We start from the raw sequence: 24196 nt of genomic DNA, 5'->3' as shown, positions 1-24196 counted from the left end.
GGAGTGCTTGCATGTGAAATTTTTATGGCAAGAGTTGCGCAATCTCCAACCACACCTCTCCTGAGTCAGCGTTGTTAAATACCAGTGGCAAATAGAGGCTCAGGACGACTGGAAACAATGCTGAGATAAGTGGAGAGCTAATACAGTGTCTAGAATTTCCAAATGGTTACCCACCTGGTACTAGTCTGGTTCAACATCTTTTAACTTTGGTGATCTGAGGAGAACCTGCATGACAACATAATTATGCCATATATTCACACCCACATGCACACAGACAGTTATACTTTATATAATAAAAGATGACGATTTTTAAAAAGTTTTTCCAACCATAAAATGAACTGCGTAAGTTTAGGATACATTTTTTTTGTGCCTGCAAATTTAAAATAAAACTTAGTTTAGTGTTAGGTTATAGTAAAAAGTAACAGTTTGATTTTTATTGTGCAGATTGATTTGTAAAGTTATCATCACTTGTACTTAGCTGAAAACAGGGTTTTTCCATAATGGTCATTTTTTTTTTTTTTTGTATACATTGGTTGCTGTTTTCTTAATTTCATTCCCTATCAAAAACTGCAAAAAAATTGGAAATTTTTAAAAAGTAAATGTCCCATCTATTTGCAACAGAAAAAAACAACAATAATTTAGCCAATTAAAAACAAGCTCCCTCACTTTCCCCATCCTAAATTTGAGAAACTACTTGTTTATATATGATGACTTACTGATAACTTGGCAGGATTTGGGTGCTCACTACTTTAATTTTTGTAGGAAAATGATCCTCACCTTAGAATATAAAATCAATAATTTTTTCTCGTTATTTCCTTTTTTGCTAATATATTTTTAAGCAGAATAAAATTGTTAACAAAAAATGCACATCTACTTTTTGCAAACCAGCACTGATTCATAAAGGCTTTTAAAATGTAGTATCACAAATAGATCACTAATTGTTCGCGAGCAATCACGAAACAGTTGAAATAGTGAGAGAATGTTTTTAAAGAAAACTTAATATCAGATTTTCAATTAAGAAGGGAAGAACAATTAGTAAATTTAATGAAGTGTTTCATAAAAAGTAGACACAAATCAAGAATTAAAAGAAAAGCAAAATTTTATCTTATACTTTGGGGCCTGTGCAATTGAAAAATTCAAGAAGAATGCAATATAACTAGTGTTAATTTAATTTTAAACTAAGTATTAATTATTGTGTTATTTAACTATTAAAATTGCAAATAATAATGAACATTTGAACGTTGTGGAGAATTTTAAATAATAATGTCAACACAAACACGGGAAGGAAGGCACAATTTAATAGGATTAAATGTATTTTTAAAAAAGTAATCTTTTTTTTCCAGTAATATTTGTAAGCTGAGGAAATCAGAGGTTAATTATGATAGCAAATATTTTGTGCCAATGTTGGGCAACCGGTCTGGGAGTGGAATATTTTATTGTATTAACCCCTCTCTCCAGACAGGTTGCCCCATAGAAAGCATACCATATCCTGGTGCCCATCAAAGGAAGATGTGCACTATATAAACTTCAATGAATGGAATTATTTCACTGATGACCTACTTGCTAAATTCCAGTGATCATGTGACACTGCATGAAATCTGAAATCGAAACATAATGCCCACGATTGTCAAGCAGCATGAACACGAGCGAAAAACTCCTGCAGACGACTGGGAAATGAGATTAAATTTATAGTACCAGGATAAAAATTCCTAGGTCCTGGAACTGACCTAGATAAACTATGCTACCATCTGGCCTTAAACAAACTAGATCAAGTGGTAAAGGATCATGACCTAATATACGAAAATCTGAGAAAACAAACAAGACAGGCCAATGCTCAGTTCTTCAGGGACAGCAAAAACATAGGTATACTCGGATGATAGTGATCCTCGTACTAAAACTATGGAAACCGATTGAACAGAGAATGTGTCGGATCGTGGGCAGGGTAATAGATGGCAGGGAACGTCAATTGGTGGAAGCCTCCCACCAGAGACTGGAAACGAAATCGGAGAAGTCATCATCAAACGACACTTTAAAAACATGGTCAAAACGACTGATATGAACAACACAATGGGCTGGTTCATCAAATACTACTCAGGAGGAGAAATAATGCACAGTGTAGGGCACTTCTGTTGGGCACAATCAGAATCAGCAAACTACATAGTACCATACTTCCTATCAACTTGAGTAACATTTATAAAATATGATGCAGCAATGGCTGGGGGACCTCTTTAAAAAAAAATGAAAAGCATGGGATGCATGATAGACAGCATCATATGTGGCAAATGATTAACAAAAAACAACAAAGTTTTCACTTCCAATCCAGAATCATACTTTGACATACACGTTAATGGGGGACAATACATAGGATACAGTTACCTAGTAGGAATAACAAAAATACCAAACATGTTCGCTGAAATCCAGCCGATGACTGGTAACAATGCAAGATTACTGAAACACGAATACTCATACGTATTCGTCCAAATTCCTTCTTGCTAACTCTCAATTTCAACTGTAATCTTCGCCGACCATTCTCACTGTCTCTCGCTCTCTCAATTGTCCAAAAGAGAAGACTGCCCTGTGCTTTTCCCTTCATTACTTTCCACAGCAGTCATCGTCCTCATATCTATTAATACGCTAGCGTGTGTGTTCTTTTGTGTGTCACACTTTCCGGCAAATTTCATTGGTTGAGATTTAAGAACACACACGCTATCATATTAATATAAAATTATAAAGATTATACTAAATGTGAGTTAATGGATTTGGCGAATGTTTAATGAGATCCCAGGTATAATCTCCTCCTTTTTTTCCAATGGGGGGATGATAATCTGACGTGTTTGCTCCCCGTGATGACGTCATTATATTCTGTTAAAAAAACATGCATATATTTATGATGTACTACATTGACATAAGATGTCATATTCCAAAAATCACATGGATGTACTGCTGATTCCAAAAATCAGCTAAATGCATCATTGCATGCTAGGGGCTTATTTGTAACATTCCAAAAATCATGTAAATAAATCCTGAGTTCATATTTTCGTCCTTAATGTCCTCATGGCAGTAATTACAAAAACTGTTCTTAAGGAGAGGGGGATAAAATTCACTGGAATGCTGAGACTGATACTACACTCAGAAATTCAAGTTGAAGTAATGGTTGCCTAATCTCTAACCGTATTAATGTTTTTATGTATTAATTTTGAAAAGCTGCTGCAACAGTTTATGATTCAAACATTACTTTATTTCATGTATATTTTTTTATTTTTGTCGTGTGACAGGATAGACAGAGGCATCGTCACTTGTGTAAGTCACGTTTTTCATTACTTTCGCCACAGAAACAAATGGAATAGGCAGAAGCTTTTACAATGTCAATATTTGTGTTATAATTTCATGTAAGCCTAAAGGATTTTTTTTTAAATTAGATATATTGATACGCGTGTGTTATTTATTTTGTGTGTCATGCATACATCCGAGTGACTGTCGTTTAATTGTTATGGACTTCCATTTCTTGTAATGAATAATTTTACCAAAAATTCTTAAGTTTTGGTTTTGATTATAGCTGATGGCGCTCAAGTCATTTATTTTTTTTGTAAATAATTTTAATGGATATATTTTTTTATTTTTGAAATCACAACTTTATAATATATAAAAATTGTTACAACATTAACTCTGTAATAATATATATATAAATCTGAAAGAATCAAAATATCATATTTAAGCATACTTTACGATCGGGCTACGCAAGACATCCCTGCTAGCTTAGATCAATACTTTTGCAGTTTTTACAAAAGTGCTACAATAATATCAGAGCATCTCCATTTACACTGAACATCTACAGAATGCCAATGGTATTCCAATTATAGTACTCAAAAAACTTCAACCTGAACTAGCGCCCATACTTACAAAACTGTTTAAACGTTGTCTTAAGGAGAATAGTTTCCCATCTCCCTGGAAAATCTCATCAGTATGCCCTGTATTTAAGAATTCAGGTGATCGCTCATCCCCCTCTCAGTACAGGCCAATAAGTCTCCTGTGCGTCATGAGTAAGTTGCTAGAATCTGTATTAAATACAGAAGTAATCAAACATCTCAACAAAAATAACCTTCTTAGTGACACTCAATATGGTTTCCGTTCTGCTAGATCTACAGCAGATGTCCTTACAGTTATATCGCATAGGATTAGCAAATCTCTCGACGGTGGCAATCTTTCTAGGGCAATTGCTCTTGACATATCTAAAGCCTTTGATAGGGTATGGCATAAAGGTTTACTTCATAAGATCGCTAGCTATGGTATAGCTGGAAAAGTCTTCTCAATTATTAAATCATTTCTTTCTGATAGATTCATAAGAGTAGTAGTTGAGGGGCAAAAATCAGAAGCTCACAATATTAATGCCGGTGTCCCTCAGGGATCCATCCTGGGCCCAACTCTTTTCCTGATCTACATTAATGATCTTCCAAATCATATCCTTACATCATTTGTAGACATTTATGCTGACGACACTACCATTTATGGTACCACATCTAAGACAGTAAACGAGCAAGTTCTCTCCAATTCTCTCTCCTCTGATCTTGAGCACGTAGTACAATGGGGAAAGGAGTGGCTGGTTACTTTTAATGCATCTAAAACCAAGCTTCTCTCTTTACATCATCAACATTCTAATCCACATTTGTCATCAATTGAAATGAATGGCTCTCGTCTTCAGGAGGCCTCAAGTTTTGACAAGCTTCTGGGCTTGACCATTACTCCTGATCTTAAATGGAACACGTATATCAAATCTGTTGCCAAGGCCGCTGGAAAAATGGTGGGATCTTTCTATCGATCCAGTAGATATCTCACTGCTGATGCTATTCTCTATCTATATAAGAGCCAGGTACGTCCAAGGATGGAATACTGTTGCCACATCTGGGCAGGAGCTGCTAGAAAGAACTTGTCCTGCCTTGATAGAGTTCAAAATAGACTTCGTAGCCTCGTAGGAGATGTCCTTTTCTCCTCCTTGCAACCTCTATCTCACAGAAGAGATGTTGCGAGTTTGTCTCTGATGTATCGTTATTTTCATGGAAAGTGTTCAACTGAGCTTCAATCTATGGTCCCCCCTCGCCAAACTTTCACAAGAAACACTCGTCTAGCTGTAAACACTATCAATAATTTCCCCCACTCTTTATCTGTGCCTAAACCTAAACGTAGATTCCATGAACAAAGCTTCTTTCTTAGAACTGCACGCCTGTGGAATTGTCTTCCGTTTTCCTGCTTTCCGGCTGACTACAATATGGTTTTGTTCAAGTCTAAAGTAAATAAGTTCTTGATGAGCCGTTCCATATAAGTTATTAAATTTACCAAATTTTCATTACTAATGATTACTATATTGACCAACTTCTACTGTACACTCTTTAACCCTTATCCTTGAGTGGCCTCTGGGCCTTGATAATGTGGTGATGCCTTTGTAAAAAAAAAAAAAAAAAAAAAAAAAAAAAAAAAAAAAAAAAAAAACATCAGTATATTACATATGAACGAGTCCCCTGTGGAATTTCCACAAGTCCTGCTAGTGTTTTATAAATTTAAAGAAATTAGCATAACATAATAACTAGTTTCTGTTCATGCAGGGCGTCCATACAATGGAAATATGTCACAGTCTCCTATAAGGATATTGGAGATAAACCATAATAACCGAATACATTCTGATACTACATGAACCAGATTACTTAAATAAATACTTTTACAGTTTTAACAAAAGGACTACAATAATATTGTGTGGTTTCCATTCACGCTGAACGTGAACAGAATGTCCAGCAGCAATATATAACATATGGAAGATACTGCTGTGAAATTTCCACAGGTCCGGCTAGTACATTTCATTTAGCATAAAATTTTGTCTTTGTTTTCTTGTTTTTTTCTTTTTTTGAAAGAGATACAGTAATAGAACTTCTAACAAGCACATCTTTGCTCTCTACTTCTCATCTAACCCTTACAGTATCCGTCTAAAATGTATTGTGTACAGACTATTTGTTTTATAATTAGAATTTATTTTGTATAGTATATTATATATCATGCTGCTTTTTTTGTTGACAACTGTGATTGTGCAGGTAACTCTGTTAAATAAACGGTTAATTTAATTCACAGGGCTAAAAATAAACAAAGAAAACCTCAAAGTGAAGTCTCCTGTATGAGTTTCATATTTTATTTTCATTGTTTATTCTCAGCCCCTTGGACTAAAATAACTTTTTATTTAATGTATTACCTATACAAATATGATAATCAACAAAAAAAGCAATATAATGAATAATTTGTTTACAAAATATATGCTAACAAAAATGAATCTACAAATTATGTGTACACAAAACACATACCGTATAAATACAGGAAAATATTCAGAATTTGAAACATAACTTTTAGCAAAATTACTAGATTTGGCAAATGTTCCTTGTTGGATAAAATCTATTGAAGAAATTGAATCAAATACAGTGTTTTATTGTAAAAACAAAAAAATGACAAATCAAAATTGACCATTGATTTTGCCATAAGAAAGCTATTAATCACAAAGATTTAAGAAAGACTCCCATTACTTTATTATATAGATTATTTATTTGAAAAATTTTCCTAGGTGAATGAAATATTTTTTTAAAGAAATTGCATCGAAATACATGTTTTGTTTTTAAGAATGGAAGCTAATGGTCAATAAAAAAATAAACTAACGAATCAGAATCGAACATCGATCACAAAGATTCAAGAAATTGGCTTGTTTTGCTTGATTATGTATCGGAGAAAGATTTAAAACTTTTTTTATAAAAAAAACTTTTTTTTTTTTAATGTTTTCTTTCTGTAGGTTCGGGCAGTGAAACAAGCCCTTTCTGTGAAAATGGACAAGTCTTTTAATACGTATTGTCGGCTCCTGTCGTCCAAGAAGTTCACAGTCCAGGACTCCTTACCTCATTTGCCTGTGCCTCCCTTGGAACAAACTTTACACAAATACTATCAATCAATCCAGCCTTTACTTGATGAAGAAGAACTTGAACACACAAGCAAGGTTTGTGTGTTCTTTATATTTTATTTCATTTACTTTAGTTTCAGCTGCCTAGACTACCGATGTTGCACGTGTATCATATGAATAATAACACTAGTAATGTACTGTTGGCATTGCTTTTTCCTAATGCATTGATAAATACATATGCAGAATACGAACTGCATTATCATTGGCATAGTCCTGGCAGATGACATAAACTGAAGGTACTGAAACGCTTAGTCAATGAAATCATAGCAGCCAACAATTGGCATATGTTATCTTTTCTTTATTAAATTGTTAGGTGAAAATACAGCTCCCCATATTAAGAATGGCTTTCTAAATGTTATTTCAGCATGGTCTGTAATTTGCACAAGTATTTTTTTTTTTTTCAATGAAATTACCATATGATGACTGTTGATCATAATTAGATATTTTATCCTTAATTTTTAATTGTTTGTTTTAAATACTAGACATCGTTTTTGGTAAAAAAAAAGAAAAACTATAAAAATTGTTTTCATTTGTCTTATGCCCCCTGTCAGAATATGTTGACGATAACATGGTCTGTATTCTGCATAAGTACCCAATGATATGCTGCAAATTTGCATCCCTGCATTGCAAGCACACCTTGCTAAAGAGATTGACAGGTGAAATGATGTAGGTATTCACCCAGACTTGATCAGATGTATCGTTTGGTGTAACATTGAGTAGAGTAACATTGGAAAAATCTCTAAAAGTGAAATTACTCTCTGAGGCAAACAAGTCACTAGTAAAGTTAAAATCAAGGACAACTTCCATGTTTTTCACGCAGCTTGGGAAACCTTTGGATCTGAATATTGTTTGGAATTCAGATGACAATCATGCTAATTTGGAGGATGGTTATCCACAGCGGCTTTATCATCTTTGTTTGTAGCAAGATGAACAAAATAACTTATTTATGCTGATCATCAAAAAAACTTGACCATGTAACAAAATATCCTCAGAAACTCTAGCACTTAATGAAGCAGCTGGTATATTGATAGCCACCATGTTTCAGGAGATATTCAGACCACCTGGAAGACTATGCATCTCTGATAAAGACAATTCATCAAATCTTGTAACTGACCGGCATCTTGAAGTTGATGCAACCAGATTAAAAAACTGGTGAAGAAAGAAATTCAAACTGAATGGATCAGGGGTGAAGAACAGATTGCAGATTGTCTAACGAAGATGAGAGCCTCTTCTGAAATTCTGAAAGACTTGTTTTGCTTTTATTATATTTTTGTATTTTTTTAGAAACTCTAGTTTTCACAAGACACCAGCAATGTGAACCTAAGACTGTTGAGTTGTCTCCTCTTGTCTATAGATAAAAGGAATTCTGTTTAGAGTTATCTCCCCTTTTTGCTTCTTGTAATTTCCTTTGATAAAATGGCGGTTTAGTTAAGTCTGGATGTCTGTGAAAGGAGTAAATCAACAACTTGGACTCACCATCTCCAAAGAAGGCACAATTCCAGCTCTCGGTTAGCATGGTCACGCTCCTGGTTTTATAGGACCTGGGCATAGTATTGATGACAGATTTCCTTACAAAGGATATTTTTTTTTTTTTTTTTTTTTTTTTTTTTTATTACATTTTCACCCCAAACAAGGCAAATTGCCACTTTGGTGTAGGGGGCTACTATCAGGGGCAACAACTACTGGGGTACTATGTAGGGATTTGGGCAGCAAGGTGTCGGTTCACGTTACACTTGAACTTCTGCACGTCAGTACTGTTGGGGAAGCAGGGACCTGGAATGGAATTCCAGAGTCTTGCGGTTCTGGGGAAGAAACTATTGGAGTAAAAAGATCTTTTACATCTAGGGACCTCTACAGTGTGGGGGTGGGATCTAGTAGCCTGTCGGGTTTGTCGAGGGTGCTCGCGTCGTGGGGGCACAAGTGATTGCAGTTCATCAGAGCATTCACCACTAAAATACTTGTAGAACAGGCAGAGGGATGCAACATTTCGTCGATGGGACAGAGGCTGAAGCTTAGATGCCAGTTCAGGGCCTATCAGATTTGCGACTCTCTTTTGAACCTTGTCAAGGAGCGAGAGACTAGTAGCAGATGCACCAGCCCAGATGTGGCAGCAATACTCCATACATGGGCGAATGGTGGCCTTATAGAGGTACAGAATACTTTCGGGTGTTAGTAGTTTTCTAGCACGGTAGAGAGAGCCTACCTTTCTTGCAGCGGCCCTGGCAATGCCTTCAATGTAATTGTTCCAACTCATGTTTCCTGTGAACGTTAGGCCAAGGAGTTTGAAAGATGGACTCTCAGATAAAGAGTCGTTGGCCATTGCTATTGGTGGTAGAGAGGGTTTCTTGTAATTATTGAATGAAACTAGTTTAGTCTTGGCAGCATTGAACGCGACCAACCACTTTTGTCCCCATTCCACTACAGATTGGAGGTCTTCCTCTAGTGTTTCTGCCATTTCTTTAGAAATGTGTTCATTCGTCTTCCTGTCGTGTCTGCCATAGAGTGTAGTGTCATCAGCATATATACCCATCTCAGAGGCAATGTTGTCGGGGAGGTCATTTATGAATATCAGGAACAATAGAGGTCCAAGGATAGAACCCTGGGGCACTCCCGCATTTATATCATATTGTTTAGATGTGCGACCGTCGAGGACTACCTGGATTTTTCTCTTATCTAAGAAGGATTTAATTATGTTAAGTATTCTACCAGTGATACCGTATGATCTGATTTTACTTAGGAGACCCTCATGCCATACCCTGTCAAAAGCCTTAGATATATCTAGAGCTACCGCTCTGCCTTCCCCCGCTTTGTCCAGTGATTGGTATATACGTTCAGAGATCACGGTGAGGATGTCTGCTGTGGAACGGGCTTGTCTAAATCCATATTGTTTGTCAGTCAGTAGTTTAGCATCTGTAAGATGATGGACTAGAGCATGGTTAATTATGGTCTCAAATATTTTGGCAAAAAGTGGGAGGAGGCTAATGGGGCGATAATTTGATGGGTCTGTCCTTTCGCCAGAATTCTTGAATACTGGTACAACAGAAGCAGTTTTCCAACAGCCCGGAAAGCAAGCTTCATTAAGACATTTGTTGTAGAGTTTGGAGAGAACTGGAGCTACTTCGGCTGAGCACTTTTTTAATAGCACAGCTGGGATAAGATCGGGTCCACATGCTTTTGAGGTGTCAAGGTTTTTTATGATAGCATGCACCTGAGCAGGGGTGGTTTTCAGATCGTCTAGTGTGGCGTCTGTCCGCATAGGAAAGTCAGGTAGGGGGTGGTTGGAAGGGTCCAGTGTGGAGTTTGAGGCAAACCGACTGGCAAGCATGTTAGCCTTGTCGGTTGCTGAGGAGACAACCTCGTGATTGTTGGTTAGTGGGGGAATTGTTGATTGCCCATTATTTACTACACTGTTGTAGATTTTCCAGAAGTCTCGAGTTCCTAGTTTTTGTGCTTCGATGCGCTTTTTAGTGGTTTCCGTAAATTCTCTCTTAGCTGTCGCTATTTCTTTCTTAACGTTATTTCTAGCTTCTATATACTTCAGTCTGTTTGAACTGGACTTATGTCGGTTAAACCTACGGTATGCATGCTGCTTTTGAGTAATGGCAGTTGCACAAGTCGACGTAAACCATTGGGGAGAGTGGGGCTTACTATAAAATTTCCGCATGGGAACATGCGCTTCGATTGCAGTTTTGAACCAGTCAGTGGTCTCGTTTGCACATTGTTCAGCAGGGAGAGAGAAAATATTTTTCCATGGAGCATCTCTAATTAGTTCCCTGATGGCTTCCCAGTCAGCCTTATTATAATATCTCGTTGTTTTGAGCACTGGCTCTTCAGTTTTGGGTCTAGAGTTTAGGGCGATTTCAACCATTATCACTGCATGATCAGCGTTCCCGAGTGGGCTGTGGGCCTTCGCTATGCAGTCATCGGGAACTGTGGTCAAAAACAGATCTAGAAGTGATGCGTGTTGTTCTTCCTGGTCAGGGAAACGGGTTGGAAACTTAACAATTTGTGATAGGGAGTGAGATATAGCGAAGCTATGGGTTGTGCTGCCCGCTGCATCTGTGTGAGTAGAGAATCCAAGCCAGTTTTTGTGGTGGACATTAAAGTCTCCAAACACATGTATTTGTGCGCTAGTGTCGAGGGACAGTGCCGTGTCTATGCTGTCAGATACTTTGTTTATTATGGAGCAGTCCTGAGTCGAGGGAGAGCGGTAGAGAAAATAATAGTAGCTAATACTGTGTTGCACGTTTAGTCTAAAGCACATAAAGGCTTGATCATCTGTTTCTAGGTTTGTTTCTCTAGTCAAGGGAAGGGTATTACGAATGTAAACTCCAAGTCCGTGCATATGTCTGTCAGAGTCCTTACGGCAGAGTGGGAGATATCCATGCATGTTAAAGTGGTTAGAGGGAATGGAGGAGTGTAGGTTAGTCTCACTTAGTGCTAAGATATCCGGGGTATTTGTTAAGAGAAATGCTTCAACATCAGCTAAGTTAGTTCTAAGCCCACGGATATTTGTGAATGAGAGCCTCAAGGGAGGAGGCAAGTTGAATTTGTTTGTCCCTAATCCTGGTTTAAGCTTATTTTTAGATTGTACTGTCGTCATATTTTTTTTAAGAGTTTAGGTAAGGGGGAGCTAAACAAGAGGTTATGCGGAGCTTCAGACATGCATCACAAGTAGACCATCAGCTGACCTTTCTCCAATTAGGATTGTGGCCTCAGGAAAGCCCACCGGGGATGAGTGCAGGGTCCCTTTCCATGCGCGTCATGGCACTGCAAACAACCCGATATTATTCAACTGTTGATGGATATCACAATTATAGGAGCCTATTATGCTTCACTTTTTGATAATTAAATTAAAAGAAGCTATCAAAATCAAGAGGCAGGGTAATATCAGTAAAGGTATCTTCTTCCTGCAAGACTACGCTCTGATCCACAACACACATGATAACAGGTAAGAAGCACAGACTTGTAGTTTATAAAATCCTTTCCCATCTCTCCTACTTTCTTGACCTTGCACCCTCTGACTTTCATTTCTTCCCAGCCACAAAGTTATTTTTGAATGGGAAGCATTTCCTAGATGACGGAACCTTGATTTCTGAAACCGCCCTGGTTGGATGACCGACCTGAGTTGTTCTACAAAAACAGTCTCCAGAAGGGGAGAAATATGTAATTCTGGGTGGTTCTTGTGTAGAGAAAGATTAATAACTGTGCCAAGTTTCGTTGCTCTACTGCTATGAAAAGTGAGTCAAAGTGAGTCAAAGGTGTTGCTTATTGAAGACCCCTCAGATTAGAACAACCTTATTGAGTCGACTTTGTTAACATGTAAATAAAAAGGTGAATAGAAGAGAATGTTAGAAAAGGAATACATCGAAGAGTATGGACAAAAACCAAAAGGTTAGAAAGTCAACACCGTGTTAAATAAATGTTCCATTATTAGGCAAGAGAAGAGTTCATATCTTATACAGTACACAGATGTTGAAGTCAGGGCATGTGTTATGTTAAATCTACATGTATGTGGCAGTCACTATATCGAATTCTTGGATCTTGTCAAAGTCGAACCGAGGGTCAGAGACCTGGGAGAGTTTTAGTTGCATCCCACGAAAGAAGTTTTCTTGGTTGGTCCTAGCAATGAGATAAGTTGTTACTGCGGTGTCGTGGGTAAAAACAAGAAGTAAACTGTGCTGTCCTTTTAATAATCTTCCATAATGCACTCCAGTTTGCATGAGAGATGGGCCTTAATTTGGCAATCAAGAAAGGAAGTTAAATATTTGCACCAATCAGTGCCGAGCTTAGAAATGAAACATAGATTAAGAATTGTAATGCCTGCTCATTGGAGCCATGTTTCTTCTGCTACTGTCGCTGTACCTCCATGATAAATGCAGGCTGAAGGTGTTCCCTTAAATAATGATGATTGAGAGCCATAAATCAATTCATGATGGTCTCGGGTGTGGCATGCCATTAATAAACCAAGCCTGTTGAGGAAGTCCCATGTGGCAGGGCTGATTGCTCATGTCACAGATTTATGTTCTTTAAGATATGTTGAACTTATTAATTTGTTTGACTTCGAATTGGAACGGTGCATTACTTCATCTCAATGCAATATGTTTATCTCTTTGGAGTTTTCTGATGTGATGTTTTACAATGTGAGAACCAATTAGAATGGATACACTTTTGACAGATGGCGGCTTATTATTTCAGACTCACCTGAATGAGTGTGCCAGTCTGAATGATTGCAGGAAAAAAAAAAAAAAAGATCAGAATCTTTATATTTTTGGCAATTTGTGTTCAGTTGTGAAATCGTTGCCTTTTCTATTCCAAGATATTCTATTTGCAATGGAAGCCTATATCCATATTAAATGGAAACCATGGCAATCAGTTAGAATCCATATTTTTTTTATTAACTTTGTCTGTGTATTTTTTTTTTTATCTATATCTTTGATATTCATTGATCCACCCAAAATGGTAGTTGGATTTATAATATCTCTATTTTGTTTTAATTCTTTTTATTTCTTTCTACAGCCCTTACTCCAAAATATCAATCTTCTAAAAATTTTGTTATTAATTCACTTGCATAATCACTGATCTCTCCCCAAACAAGGTTTATTTATTTCTAACTTTGACATTCAAATCTTTCAATTTATTAAAACCTGGGGAGAAAAAAAAAAAAAAAAAAAAATGAAACCTCTGGTTTTTCTCTCTTCTCCCTATCTTTGACATTCTCTCAAAATATATAATTTTAGTTTTTCTGCCTTCTTCATTTTCTATGTCACTCCTGATAATGATTTTGTGATGGCTGGGTTCGAGTTTTGATTCCTGGTCCAGGCAGGCAGATTCTTTAAATTAATTTTATAAATATAATCTTTCCTCATTCATATTTGAAATCTTTATTTTCTTTTATTACTATTATTTTTCTCTGCATCGCACAATGTGATATCATTAAATATTGTAAATTAAAAAAACTTTATTTTCCAGGTAATTTCAAAATTCAAGGCAAAACAAGGACCACACCTTCAGAAACTGCTGGAAGAAAGAGCCAAAAAGAAAGAGAATTGGGTAAGAAGATATAGTTACACTATCAGAGAGCACCGGTATTTTCCAGGTGTAAAATTTGATTTAAATTATGCAGATTTTATGTTTCTGTAAAAAATTAAATCAACAATATACACTTGATGAGTGAGTGACAAATGTTATTGTTTTTTTTTGTTTTTTTACCCAAACAAAGGCATCTTGCCACTTGGAATGTAAGGAACCAAATCTCTATTTGAGATAGTGTCTGCCAGGGGACTGAGGATGTCTGTCCACATTACGTTTTTTTTTTTTTTTTTTTAATTTTTTTATTACATTTTCACCCCAAACAAGGCAAATTGCCACTTTGGTGTAGGGGGGCTACTATCAGGGACAACAACTACTGGGGTATTATGTAGGGATTTGGGCAGCAAGATGTCGGTTCACGTTACACTTGAACTTCTGCACGTCAGTACTGTTGGGGAAGCAGGGACCTGGAATGAAATTCCAGAGTCTAGCGGTTCTGGGGAAGAAACTATTGGAGTAAAAAGATCTTTTACATCTAGGTATCTCTACAGTGTGGGGGTGGGATTTAGCAGCCTGTCGGGTTTGTCGAGGGTGCTCACGTCGTGGGGGCACAAGTGATTGCAGTTCGTCAGAGCATTCACCACTAAAATACTTGTAGAAAAGGCAGAGGGATGCAACATTTCTTCGATGGGACAGAGGCTGAAGCTTAGATGCCAGTTCAGGGCCTATCAGGTTTGCGACTCTCTTTTGAACCTTGTCAAGGAGCGAGAGACTAGTAGCAGATGCACCAGCCCAGATGTGGCAGCAATACTCCATACATGGGCGAATGGTGGCCTTATAGAGGTACAGGATACTTTCGGGTGTTAGTAGTTTTCTAGCACAGTAGAGAGAGCCCACCTTTCTTGCAGCGGCCCTGGCAATGCCTTCAATGTAATTGTTCCAACTCATGTTTCCTGTGAATGTTAGGCCAAGGAGTTTGAAAGATGGACTCTCAGATAAAGAGTCGTTGGCCATTGCTATGGGTGGTAGAGAGGGTTTCTTGTAATTATTGAATGAAACTAGTTTAGTCTTGGCAGCATTGAACGCGACCAACCACTTTTGTCCCCATTCCACTACAGATTGGAGGTCTTCCTCTAGTGTTTCTGCCATTCTTTTAGAAATGTGTTCATTCGTCTTCCTGTCATGCCTGCCATAGAGTGTAGTGACATCAGCATATATACCCATCTCAGAGACAATTTTGTCGGGGAGGTCATTAATGAATATCAGGAACAATAGAGGTCCAAGGATAGAACCCTGGGGCACCCCCGCATTTATATCATATTGTTTAGATGTACGACCGTCGAGGACAACCTGGATTTTTCTCTTATCTAAGAAGGATTTAATTATGTTAAGTATTCTACCGGTGATACCGTATGATCTGATTTTCCTTTTGTAGGTTAATACAATCAGGGAAGCAGGAAACAGGGAAGGAATTCCGAAGTCTAGCAATCTGAGGAAAGAAACTATTAGGATAGAAGGATTTCAGACAACTAGGGACCACAACAGTCAAAGGGTGGGATTTTGCTGCTTGTCAGGTTAGTCAGTGGGAGGGGGGGTATGAGTTCATCAGAACACATTCCATTAAGATATGTGCAAAACAAGCACAGGGATGCAACGTTGTGGTGATGGGACAGAGGTTGGAGCTTGACCAACAAAGCGGGACCCATTAGATTTGAGATGTGTTTTTAGACTCTGTGTAAAAGTGAGAGACTAGCAGGAGATGCACCGGTCCAGATGTGATAACAATGCTCCATGCATGGGCAAATTGTGGCTTTGTAAAGATATATAGGATACTCTCTGATGTGAACAATTCTCTAGTATGGTAGGAGACCACTTTCTTTGCAGCAGCCTTGGCAATGTTTTTAATGTATTTGCTTCAATTCATATTGTCTGTGAAAGTTAGGCTGAGGACTATGAAAGATGGGCTCTCAGGTAGGGTGTTATTTGTCATGGCAGTCTTTGTGGCATGGCACTTATATTGAATCTTATTATGAATATTAAAACAGTGTGTTATACACTTTCAATTTCTTAAATTAACACTGACGATAGAGAGCTACTTTCCCGTCACTATACATAGTATATGTGTGTGTAATTTATTATTTTTTTTTTGTGTGATACTTTTGAGCGAATTCAATTATTTCTATGAAAAAATGTTTACCGTAATGCTAGTTGGAAATAATTTTCCTTTCACTAATGTAATACCTCCAGATGGAGAGTGACATGTATATATATTTGAGTGTAATTAGTGCAATGTTTCGGTGTCATGGCTTTACGGTGTTCTTCTAGGCTTACCTTTAGGGGAAGACTAGTGTCATCTTAGTATACTTTTCCGCAGTTGCAGGAAATCTCATACACGCAGTATTTTGTCATGAGATTTTCAGTCGGGTGCTTACTCATACTAGATGTTTTTGAGAGTCAAATCACTCTTGAATATTGTTCTGCTGTCATCTGAACTGCATATTTAAAAAAAATTTTCGGACAGGCTCTCCATATGGTGTGTACACTATGGCAAGTTTTCAGGTATTGTCCTTTGGTGTTTGCTCCAAGTTTTTCAGAGCGGATATAATGCTCTCTGGGTTGTCATTTCGATGCAGGATTGTCTAACTCCTGGTCATCTCTACATTTTGTTCTGGCACAGTGTTGTAAGTCCCAAAGGATTCCTTTTTTTTTTTTTTTTTTTTTTTTTTTTACATAATATGGATGGTGTGAGTTGAAATTCAGCTATTGTCTCGTAAAGGTTGGTTTTCAATATATGGAAGACACAAAATTCTGATCCATATGGGTTATGAATACATCCAGGAATACTGCAGGGAGGGGTCGAAAAGTCGGGACTAGCTGATCACATATGCAAAGAAAAAGGTACACACTTCTCTTTGTGGAACGAGGACAAAATAATTGACAGGGATGCAAGGTGGAGGGTCATGTGACTCAAGGAGGCAGCACATGTGCTAAAAAAAGAAAAAGAAAAATTACTAAGCAGACCAAGCCTGGAATTTAACATTTGGGAGCCTCTAATTACAAAGAAAACAAATATTGTACACCCTTAAAATTTCAGCGATGTAAGGGAGATAATCCCCCGGCGATCTTTATTAGAGTTGCCTCCCCTTTGTCAACCATTTTTTTTTTTTTTTTTTCTCACAGATTCGAAACAATAACCAAAAAGTAGAGACTGACTCACAGAAATACAAAAATATCTATGGAGCCAGTAACTTTTCTCTTTTCTTTTCTAAACAACAAACAAAGGACAATCCGATAGAAACGTTGCACTAATGACACTCAGAACAATAGTCCGATTAATACAAGTAATATAAACAATTGGCCCTCATCTTAAAAATTTAGTACTTTGATTTTCTAGTTAGTTTTATGATTTTATAATAATGCTATAGTCAATTTCATAGTTTTATAATAATGTCAGTTTTATAACAATTTTATAATTTTATAGTTTTATAATAATTTTATAATTTTATAGTTTTATAATAATTTTATAGTTAGCTTTATAACAATTTTATAAAAAGATCATGTCTCTCAAATCGTAATTTAATCTTCTCCATAACAAACATGATGATTTAACTCTCAACTTTACTTTTCTTGCTGAAAATACCTTGTAATCTGAAAACAAATTGACAGCACTCCCAACAACATTCATATTATTAACTTGGCATCTTAACTTTTCTGCCAAACACTCGGCTCTTTCCCGTCCATAATTTGTACTTCTTAATGTAACCACTCCTCTTATATGTAAATTAATGCTTTTATATTTTGAAGCGACACCTATTTAAATTGATTTTGTTTTCTTGTAGCTTTCTGATTGGTGGAAAAGTCAAGCCTACTTAAATTTCCGTTCTTCAGTTGTTATCAACTCAAATCCAGGGTTGCTGTTACCACGACAAAATTTTGAAGGGTTGAAGGAACAATTAAAGTAAGTGACACTTTTCTCTTAATCCAATCTTTGCATACATTTTGTCTACATGAGTGATTTCCCACTTTGGGGAGTGTGGAGTAATCGTTTATTTGCCACTACTTTCAGGTTAATTCTGACTAGAAGTGGTACTATGTGTCAATATTCGAGCTCTGAATGGAATAAAATGAGTAGCATTAATATCTAGTTCAAGCATTTAATTGTTTATCAAAATGACTGGAGCTAACATTAATCAGGAAAAAAAGAGTTGGTATAACTGAAACAAACAAACTCTATGAGTAAATATTTGAAGATATAAAATACTTGAACCATTAAAATTAAAACATTTTCCAAAATTAATGGATTCAACATTAAATAAACTGTAAAGGGTTGATATGCCATAAAACAAAACAACCAAACTAAGCTTCATGACTAAATATTTGGAAATATAAAATACTTAAAGCAAAAAGAATTTTCCAAAATGATTGGATGCCGCTGGAAAAATGGTAGGATCCTTCTATCGATCCAGTAGATATCTCACTACTGATGCAATTCTTTATCTATATAAGAGCTAGGTACGCTCAAGGATGGAGTACTGTTGCCATATCTAGGCAGGAGCTGCTAGAAAGGACTTATCCTGCCTTGATAGAGTTCAAAATAGACTTTGTAGCCTCGTAGGAGATGTCCTTTTATCTTCTCTGCAACCTCTTTCTCACAGAAGAGATGTTGTGAGTTTGTCTCTGCTTTATCATTATTTTCATGGCGGGTGCTCGACTGAGCTCCAATCTATGGTCCTCTCTCGCCAAACTCACAAGAAACACTCGTCTATCTGAAAACGCTATCAATAATTCCCCCCACTCTCTATCTGTGCCTAAACCTAACCGTGGATTCCATGAACAAAACTTCTTTCTTAGAACTGCATGCATGTGGAACTGTCTTCTGCTTTCCAACTAACTACAATATGGTTGTCTTCAAGTCCAACGTAAACAAGTTCTTGTTGAGCCATTCCATTTAAGTTAACAAATTTACCGAATTTCCATTATTAACTATATTGTCCAATTGACTACTGTATACTCTTTAACCCTTATCCTCGAGTGGCCTCTTGGCCTTGATAAGTGTTGATGCCGATGTAAAAAAAAAAAAAAAAAACAACCAAACTAAGCTTCATGAATAAATATTTGAAAATATTGAATAATTCAAGCAAAAAGAATTTAAAAAATGATTGGATCTGACAGTAAATAACCTGTAACGGGTTTATATACCATAAAACAAAACAACCAAACTCAGCTCATGAATAAATATTTAAAGATATAAAATATTTGTATAATCTTGTTCTCAAATTACTGTGCACTTATTGTCTCTATAGACACATGATTGTCCTTATCCATGAAATTCTTTATTTGGCCAATCAACTCTAGTTTTCTGACTTCCTTACTCCTCTCACACCTCTCATCATCCCTCAGACTCCCTGACTTCCTTGAATCTCTTATACCACTCAAAAACTGATGCTCAATTTATGCAAGATGGTCCAAAAGCAGTCTGAAGCATTCCATATATTTCTGTGGCATTTTTTTCCAAGTTTAACAGAATTTTATTGCATATCGTTCTTTTACAGTGTCCTCATGTCCAGATTGTATTTTTGAAATTCACCAACTGTGACAATCAGACTTTAGTAGGGTTAGGGTTAGGGTTAGGGAGACGTTGCGAGCCTGTCCTTGTTTTATCGTTATTTCCATGGCAGATGCTCGTCTGAACTCCAATCTCTGGTCCCCCCTCGCCAATCTTTCATGAAAAACACCCGTCTAGCTGAATCCACTGTGAAAAATTTCCCCCACTCTATATCTGTGCCTAAATCAAAACGCAGATTCCATGAACAAAGCTTCTTTCTTAGAACTGCACGCCTGTGGAACTCTGTTCCGTCTGCCTGCTTCCCTCCGGACTACAACTTGGTTGTCTTCAAGTCCAATGTTAACAAATTCCTAATGAACCGCCCCCTTAAGTAAACATTTCAGCAAATCTCCTCACTAACGTAATGTACTTGCAATAACCCTTATCCCTGAGTGGCTTCCGGGCCTTGATAAGTGGTGATCACTGTGTAAAAAAAAAAAAATAAAAAAAATAAGATTACAAAAAAATCTTTATGATGTGCATACTCATCATGGAACAAAGATGTCATATTCCAAAAATCACATAACTTAAGTACAAGGTGCATTAAATAACTTTCAAAACTTTTTTTCATATGGGCACTTTCATTGATAGCACACACATGAAACTTGAATCCCCTTCTAAGTTATCTCCTCCGCTGCAATACACTTGTTGTACTGTTCCAACAACAATTGGAATACCCCATGGGAGTCCTCTTGTGTGAGTGGATTAATGATCCTCGTCACAATCTCTTTCATTTCCTCAATTGCCTCATAATGACAGCCTCTAAGGTATTCCTTGAGTTTCCTAACCAAAAGTCACAAGGATTAAGGTTTGGACTAAAGGGAGGATGAGGAACTGTCTTGATGCCCATCTTGGTCAAATAGTCTGTAACAAAGATGGAGCACGCTTAGAACAAATTTCATGCAAATCTTCCACATCTTCAGTTCCTGGCAAATAATTGTGTGTACAGTTCCCACACTGACATCAAACTATGCACTTATTGTCTCTCTAGACACAAAATGGTCCTTATCCATGAACTTCTTTATTTGTCAATCAACTCTGGTGTTCTGACTTCCTTACTCCTCCCACACCTCACAGACCCTCACAGACTCCCTGACTTCCTTGAATCTCTTATACCACTCAAAAACTGATGCTCAATTTATGCAAGATGGTCCAAAAGCAGTCTGAAGCATTCCATATATTTCTGTGGCATTTTTTTCCAAGTTTAACAGAATTTAATTGCATATCATTCTTTTACAGTGTCCTCATGTCCAGATTGCATTTTTGAAATTCACCAACTGTGACAATCAGACTTTAGTAGGGTGTATTCCAATTCCTGCTATAGCTGTTCATTTGAACCTGAAATCATAAAGTTGGTCAGTCATCTCATAAGATGTATAGCAATAACATACTAAATTTTCAAGAGTCTATGACAATTTTATATGCCTTTACAAAAAAAAAAAAGTCTGGAAACTTATTGAAGGCACTGCATATTTAAGATTTCTACCTGGTCATGGTTGACGGAATGAGAGCATATTACTCCTGTGGATTGAATAAACAGTTCTATTCAAAATTCCATACAGATTCGAGAGTTTGATAGAAGGATTCTCTAGTTCAAAAAAGATGCACCTGAAGGTCAGAGGTTACATTAGTCGAAACAAAAGAATAACGCTCAATCATCTCAAGATGAGAACAATTGTTTGAATGATACAAATAATCCAAATCCTTTTATTTTTTTGAATTCATATTTTTCTAATGTTTGCTCAGATACTCCTGTTAGAAAATTGTCTAACTTGAAGTGAATTAATTTTTTTGTGCATAAATATTTTTCTTTATTTTTATCTTTCAGATTTGCAGCCAAATTTATTTCAGCAGTAATTGATTACAAAATAATGCTGGATGAGTAAGTATGACTTTAACAAAACTTGCAAATCATGTTTGTTTATTTATTTTTTGAAGCTATTATTTCATGAGTTTAAATCTTTCTATTCCTATCCCTCTCTCTCTCTCTCGTTCCCCCCCCTTTTCTTCCCCCTCTCTCTTTCTTCCCCCTCTCTCTTTCTTCCCCCTCTCTCTTTCTTCCCACTCTCTCTTTCTTCCCCCTCTCTCTTTCTTCCCCCATAACTTACAAGTAAAATATTTGTTTATTTTCCTAATATTACATTGTGATTTGGCTTTCAAGCGCACTTGATGCATATTTTATTCAAATTAAATCAATATGAACTCACACTCTTGATGTCAAAATAACATAGTTTTTGAAGCTCTAATATATTTATCTCAGTATAGCTATCATACACTGGCTTATACGAGGATTGATGCACCTTCTCCAATGATGTTTCCTAAAGTAACCAAATATTCAAAATAACAACATTATTCAATGCCAAAATAAGATGCCCTTCAGTATAGATACACACTGGTTTATATGAGGAATGGTGTACCTTCTCCGATTGATCTTGCCTCTAGTAACATCGCTAAGTTGGATACTCCACCAGACAAAACAAATTCTTGTCCTGAAATCTGGTTAGACCAAGAGATCATATGAAATATATACTACAACATAGTTAACTGGTCATTTGGAGAGAAAAACAATGTTCTTAACTTCTTTACTATGTCCATGTATCTCATATAGAAATCAAATGTTAGCTTCAGAAAGGGGACCCTCTTGATTTCTGAGAACTTTGAAGTAAAATGGAAACTAGAAAATTACCTATAAAATTGTATTGAATTATTAATGGATTTTTTTTTTTTTCAGGAAAAAAGTTCCTCCTGAAAAAAGTGGAATGCAACCTCTTTGTATGTCTCAGCATTACAACCTTTTGTGTACAAGTCGCATTCCAGGAATCAAATGCGATACTTGGCAGAACTTCTCCGAAGAAAAACCTTCTCACATTGTAGTTATTTGTAATAACCATGTAGGTGTTTTTCTAATATTTTCGTTCTCATATTTTATTTGACTTTACTATTTATTTAGGCTCAAGCCCGTACCGCAAAGGAGGAAAAGAACATGAAAAAAAAAATGTGACGTCTTTGCTGTTGCATCCATCACCAAACCGGAAGTGACATAGGTTTAAATTAAAGCTAGACAAAGATGGGATGACTTTTGAAAATATAAAAAAAAAAGCAACCTATCCCTGTAAAAAAAGTGCCCAGTTGAGGGTAGAGGAATTAATGTTTTTAGCCAATTCTTTGATATTTTTCGACCAAAGGGTCGAACTTAAAAATGATACCAATCTTGTGTAAATCCATCGCCTCTGTCGAAAGTTTTAGCCAGACATACACACATACATGCATGCATTTAAACAAACAGGTGAGATTTATATTATAGACTAGCAGGGGTGCCCAGCATTGCCCGAGTGTTTGGAGGGGTAAAAGAAAAAAAAAAGTTTGGGCAGGCAGGTATGCTCCAACCAGAAGCCTTGAGGTGAAGTCGGAAAAGAAGGCCTGATAACTTACCATGACGCTATGAGGGCAGAGAAGTGAGTGGTTGAAATTAAACGTTTAAAAATGGGGGAAAAAGTGATACGTTACCGTGACGCTAAGCGAGCAGAGAAGTGAGAATGGTGGAAATTAATTGGTTAAAAAAGCAGGTGCTTAAACGAACGTCAATGTCTGCTTTTCTAGGTCAAACATCACGCCATAGAGAAATGAAATCATAGCGCGAATTTTGTAATTTTCTAACATAAAAGTCACTCAAATAAAAGATAGACGACCTCGTTTCGTAAATCACAGCGCAAATTTTGTAACATAAAAATTGGTAGGATCAAACCCGAAGCCCTGAGGCAAAGTTTGAAAATAAAATCGGCCAGCCAGAATGAGTTACTGAAAGATGTTTGAATTTATTTAAGTAAGAACCAAATTGACAGGTGTGCGCACGGAAGTCGTAGAGCGTTACGATGACGTAGAGGTCAATGACTAGGTTTGTTTGTTATAAGCGAAGTAAAAAAAGAAAACGTTAAAACTTAAGCAGGGGGTGGGGGGGGGGGTAATCAAAACATTGAAAAAAAACACAAAAACAACTAACGTAAGGCAAACGAACGATGTTAAATGTAAAAATCGAAAAAACAAAAAAGAAAACAGAAAAACGAACACGTGAAAAATGGCTTAAATAAGCCTGTTTTGATATTAAAATTTAAAAAATCAGTGGGTACCCTGGGTGTTTTTGGGTATGTGGTTGGGGGTGGATAAGCAAAGTAAAAAAAAAAAAAACAGAAAAACGAATGTTACGTGAAAAATGGCTTAAATAACACTGGTTCAATATTTAAATTTAAAAAATCAAAAAAAAAAAAAAAAAAGACATCTCGCACCACGATTCGAACCCAAAACGTTTAGATAACAAACCAACACGCTACCCAACTGAGCTAACGCGACGTACATGAAATTTAGTCTGTTCTTCAAGTGTTTAAAGTAAATCAAGTCATGATGTCATCTGACGCATGCGTAGAACCGGTCGTTGTCACGAGAGGACCGTTTTTGTTGGACCCCCCCACCCCAGGTTGAAAATTGTCGATTTCGGGGTGAAAAAATGAACGTTTTTGGCCAATTTTTAAATATTTTTTGTGCGAGTTTGTGAATTTTCGTCGTGTCTATCGAAAGTTTTT

At 36.6% G+C, this 24196-nt stretch overlaps 1 protein-coding gene across 2 annotated transcripts in view; it reads left to right on the top strand.

Moving 5' to 3' along the window:
• Positions 1-24196, top strand: part of LOC145296393 (carnitine O-acetyltransferase-like) — a 91938-nt gene that overhangs the window by 29773 nt on the left and 37969 nt on the right. For both annotated transcript variants that reach the window (XM_080142529.1, XM_080142528.1), the window contains exons 2-6: positions 6818-7018; positions 13955-14035; positions 17854-17972; positions 21448-21501; positions 22351-22510. In XM_080142529.1, the coding sequence (XP_079998655.1) occupies positions 6851-7018; positions 13955-14035; positions 17854-17972; positions 21448-21501; positions 22351-22510 (582 nt within the window). In that variant the 5' untranslated portion in view covers positions 6818-6850. The remainder of the gene's footprint in view (positions 1-6817; positions 7019-13954; positions 14036-17853; positions 17973-21447; positions 21502-22350; positions 22511-24196) is intronic.

Source organism: Euprymna scolopes, chromosome 2 (genome assembly GCF_053919585.1).
Source record: "Euprymna scolopes isolate OS-2025 chromosome 2, ASM5391958v1, whole genome shotgun sequence".
Taxonomy (NCBI): Eukaryota; Metazoa; Mollusca; class Cephalopoda; order Sepiida; family Sepiolidae; genus Euprymna; species Euprymna scolopes.
Note: the sequence above shows the minus strand (reverse complement) of the source record. Positions and strands in the feature narration are given on the sequence as shown.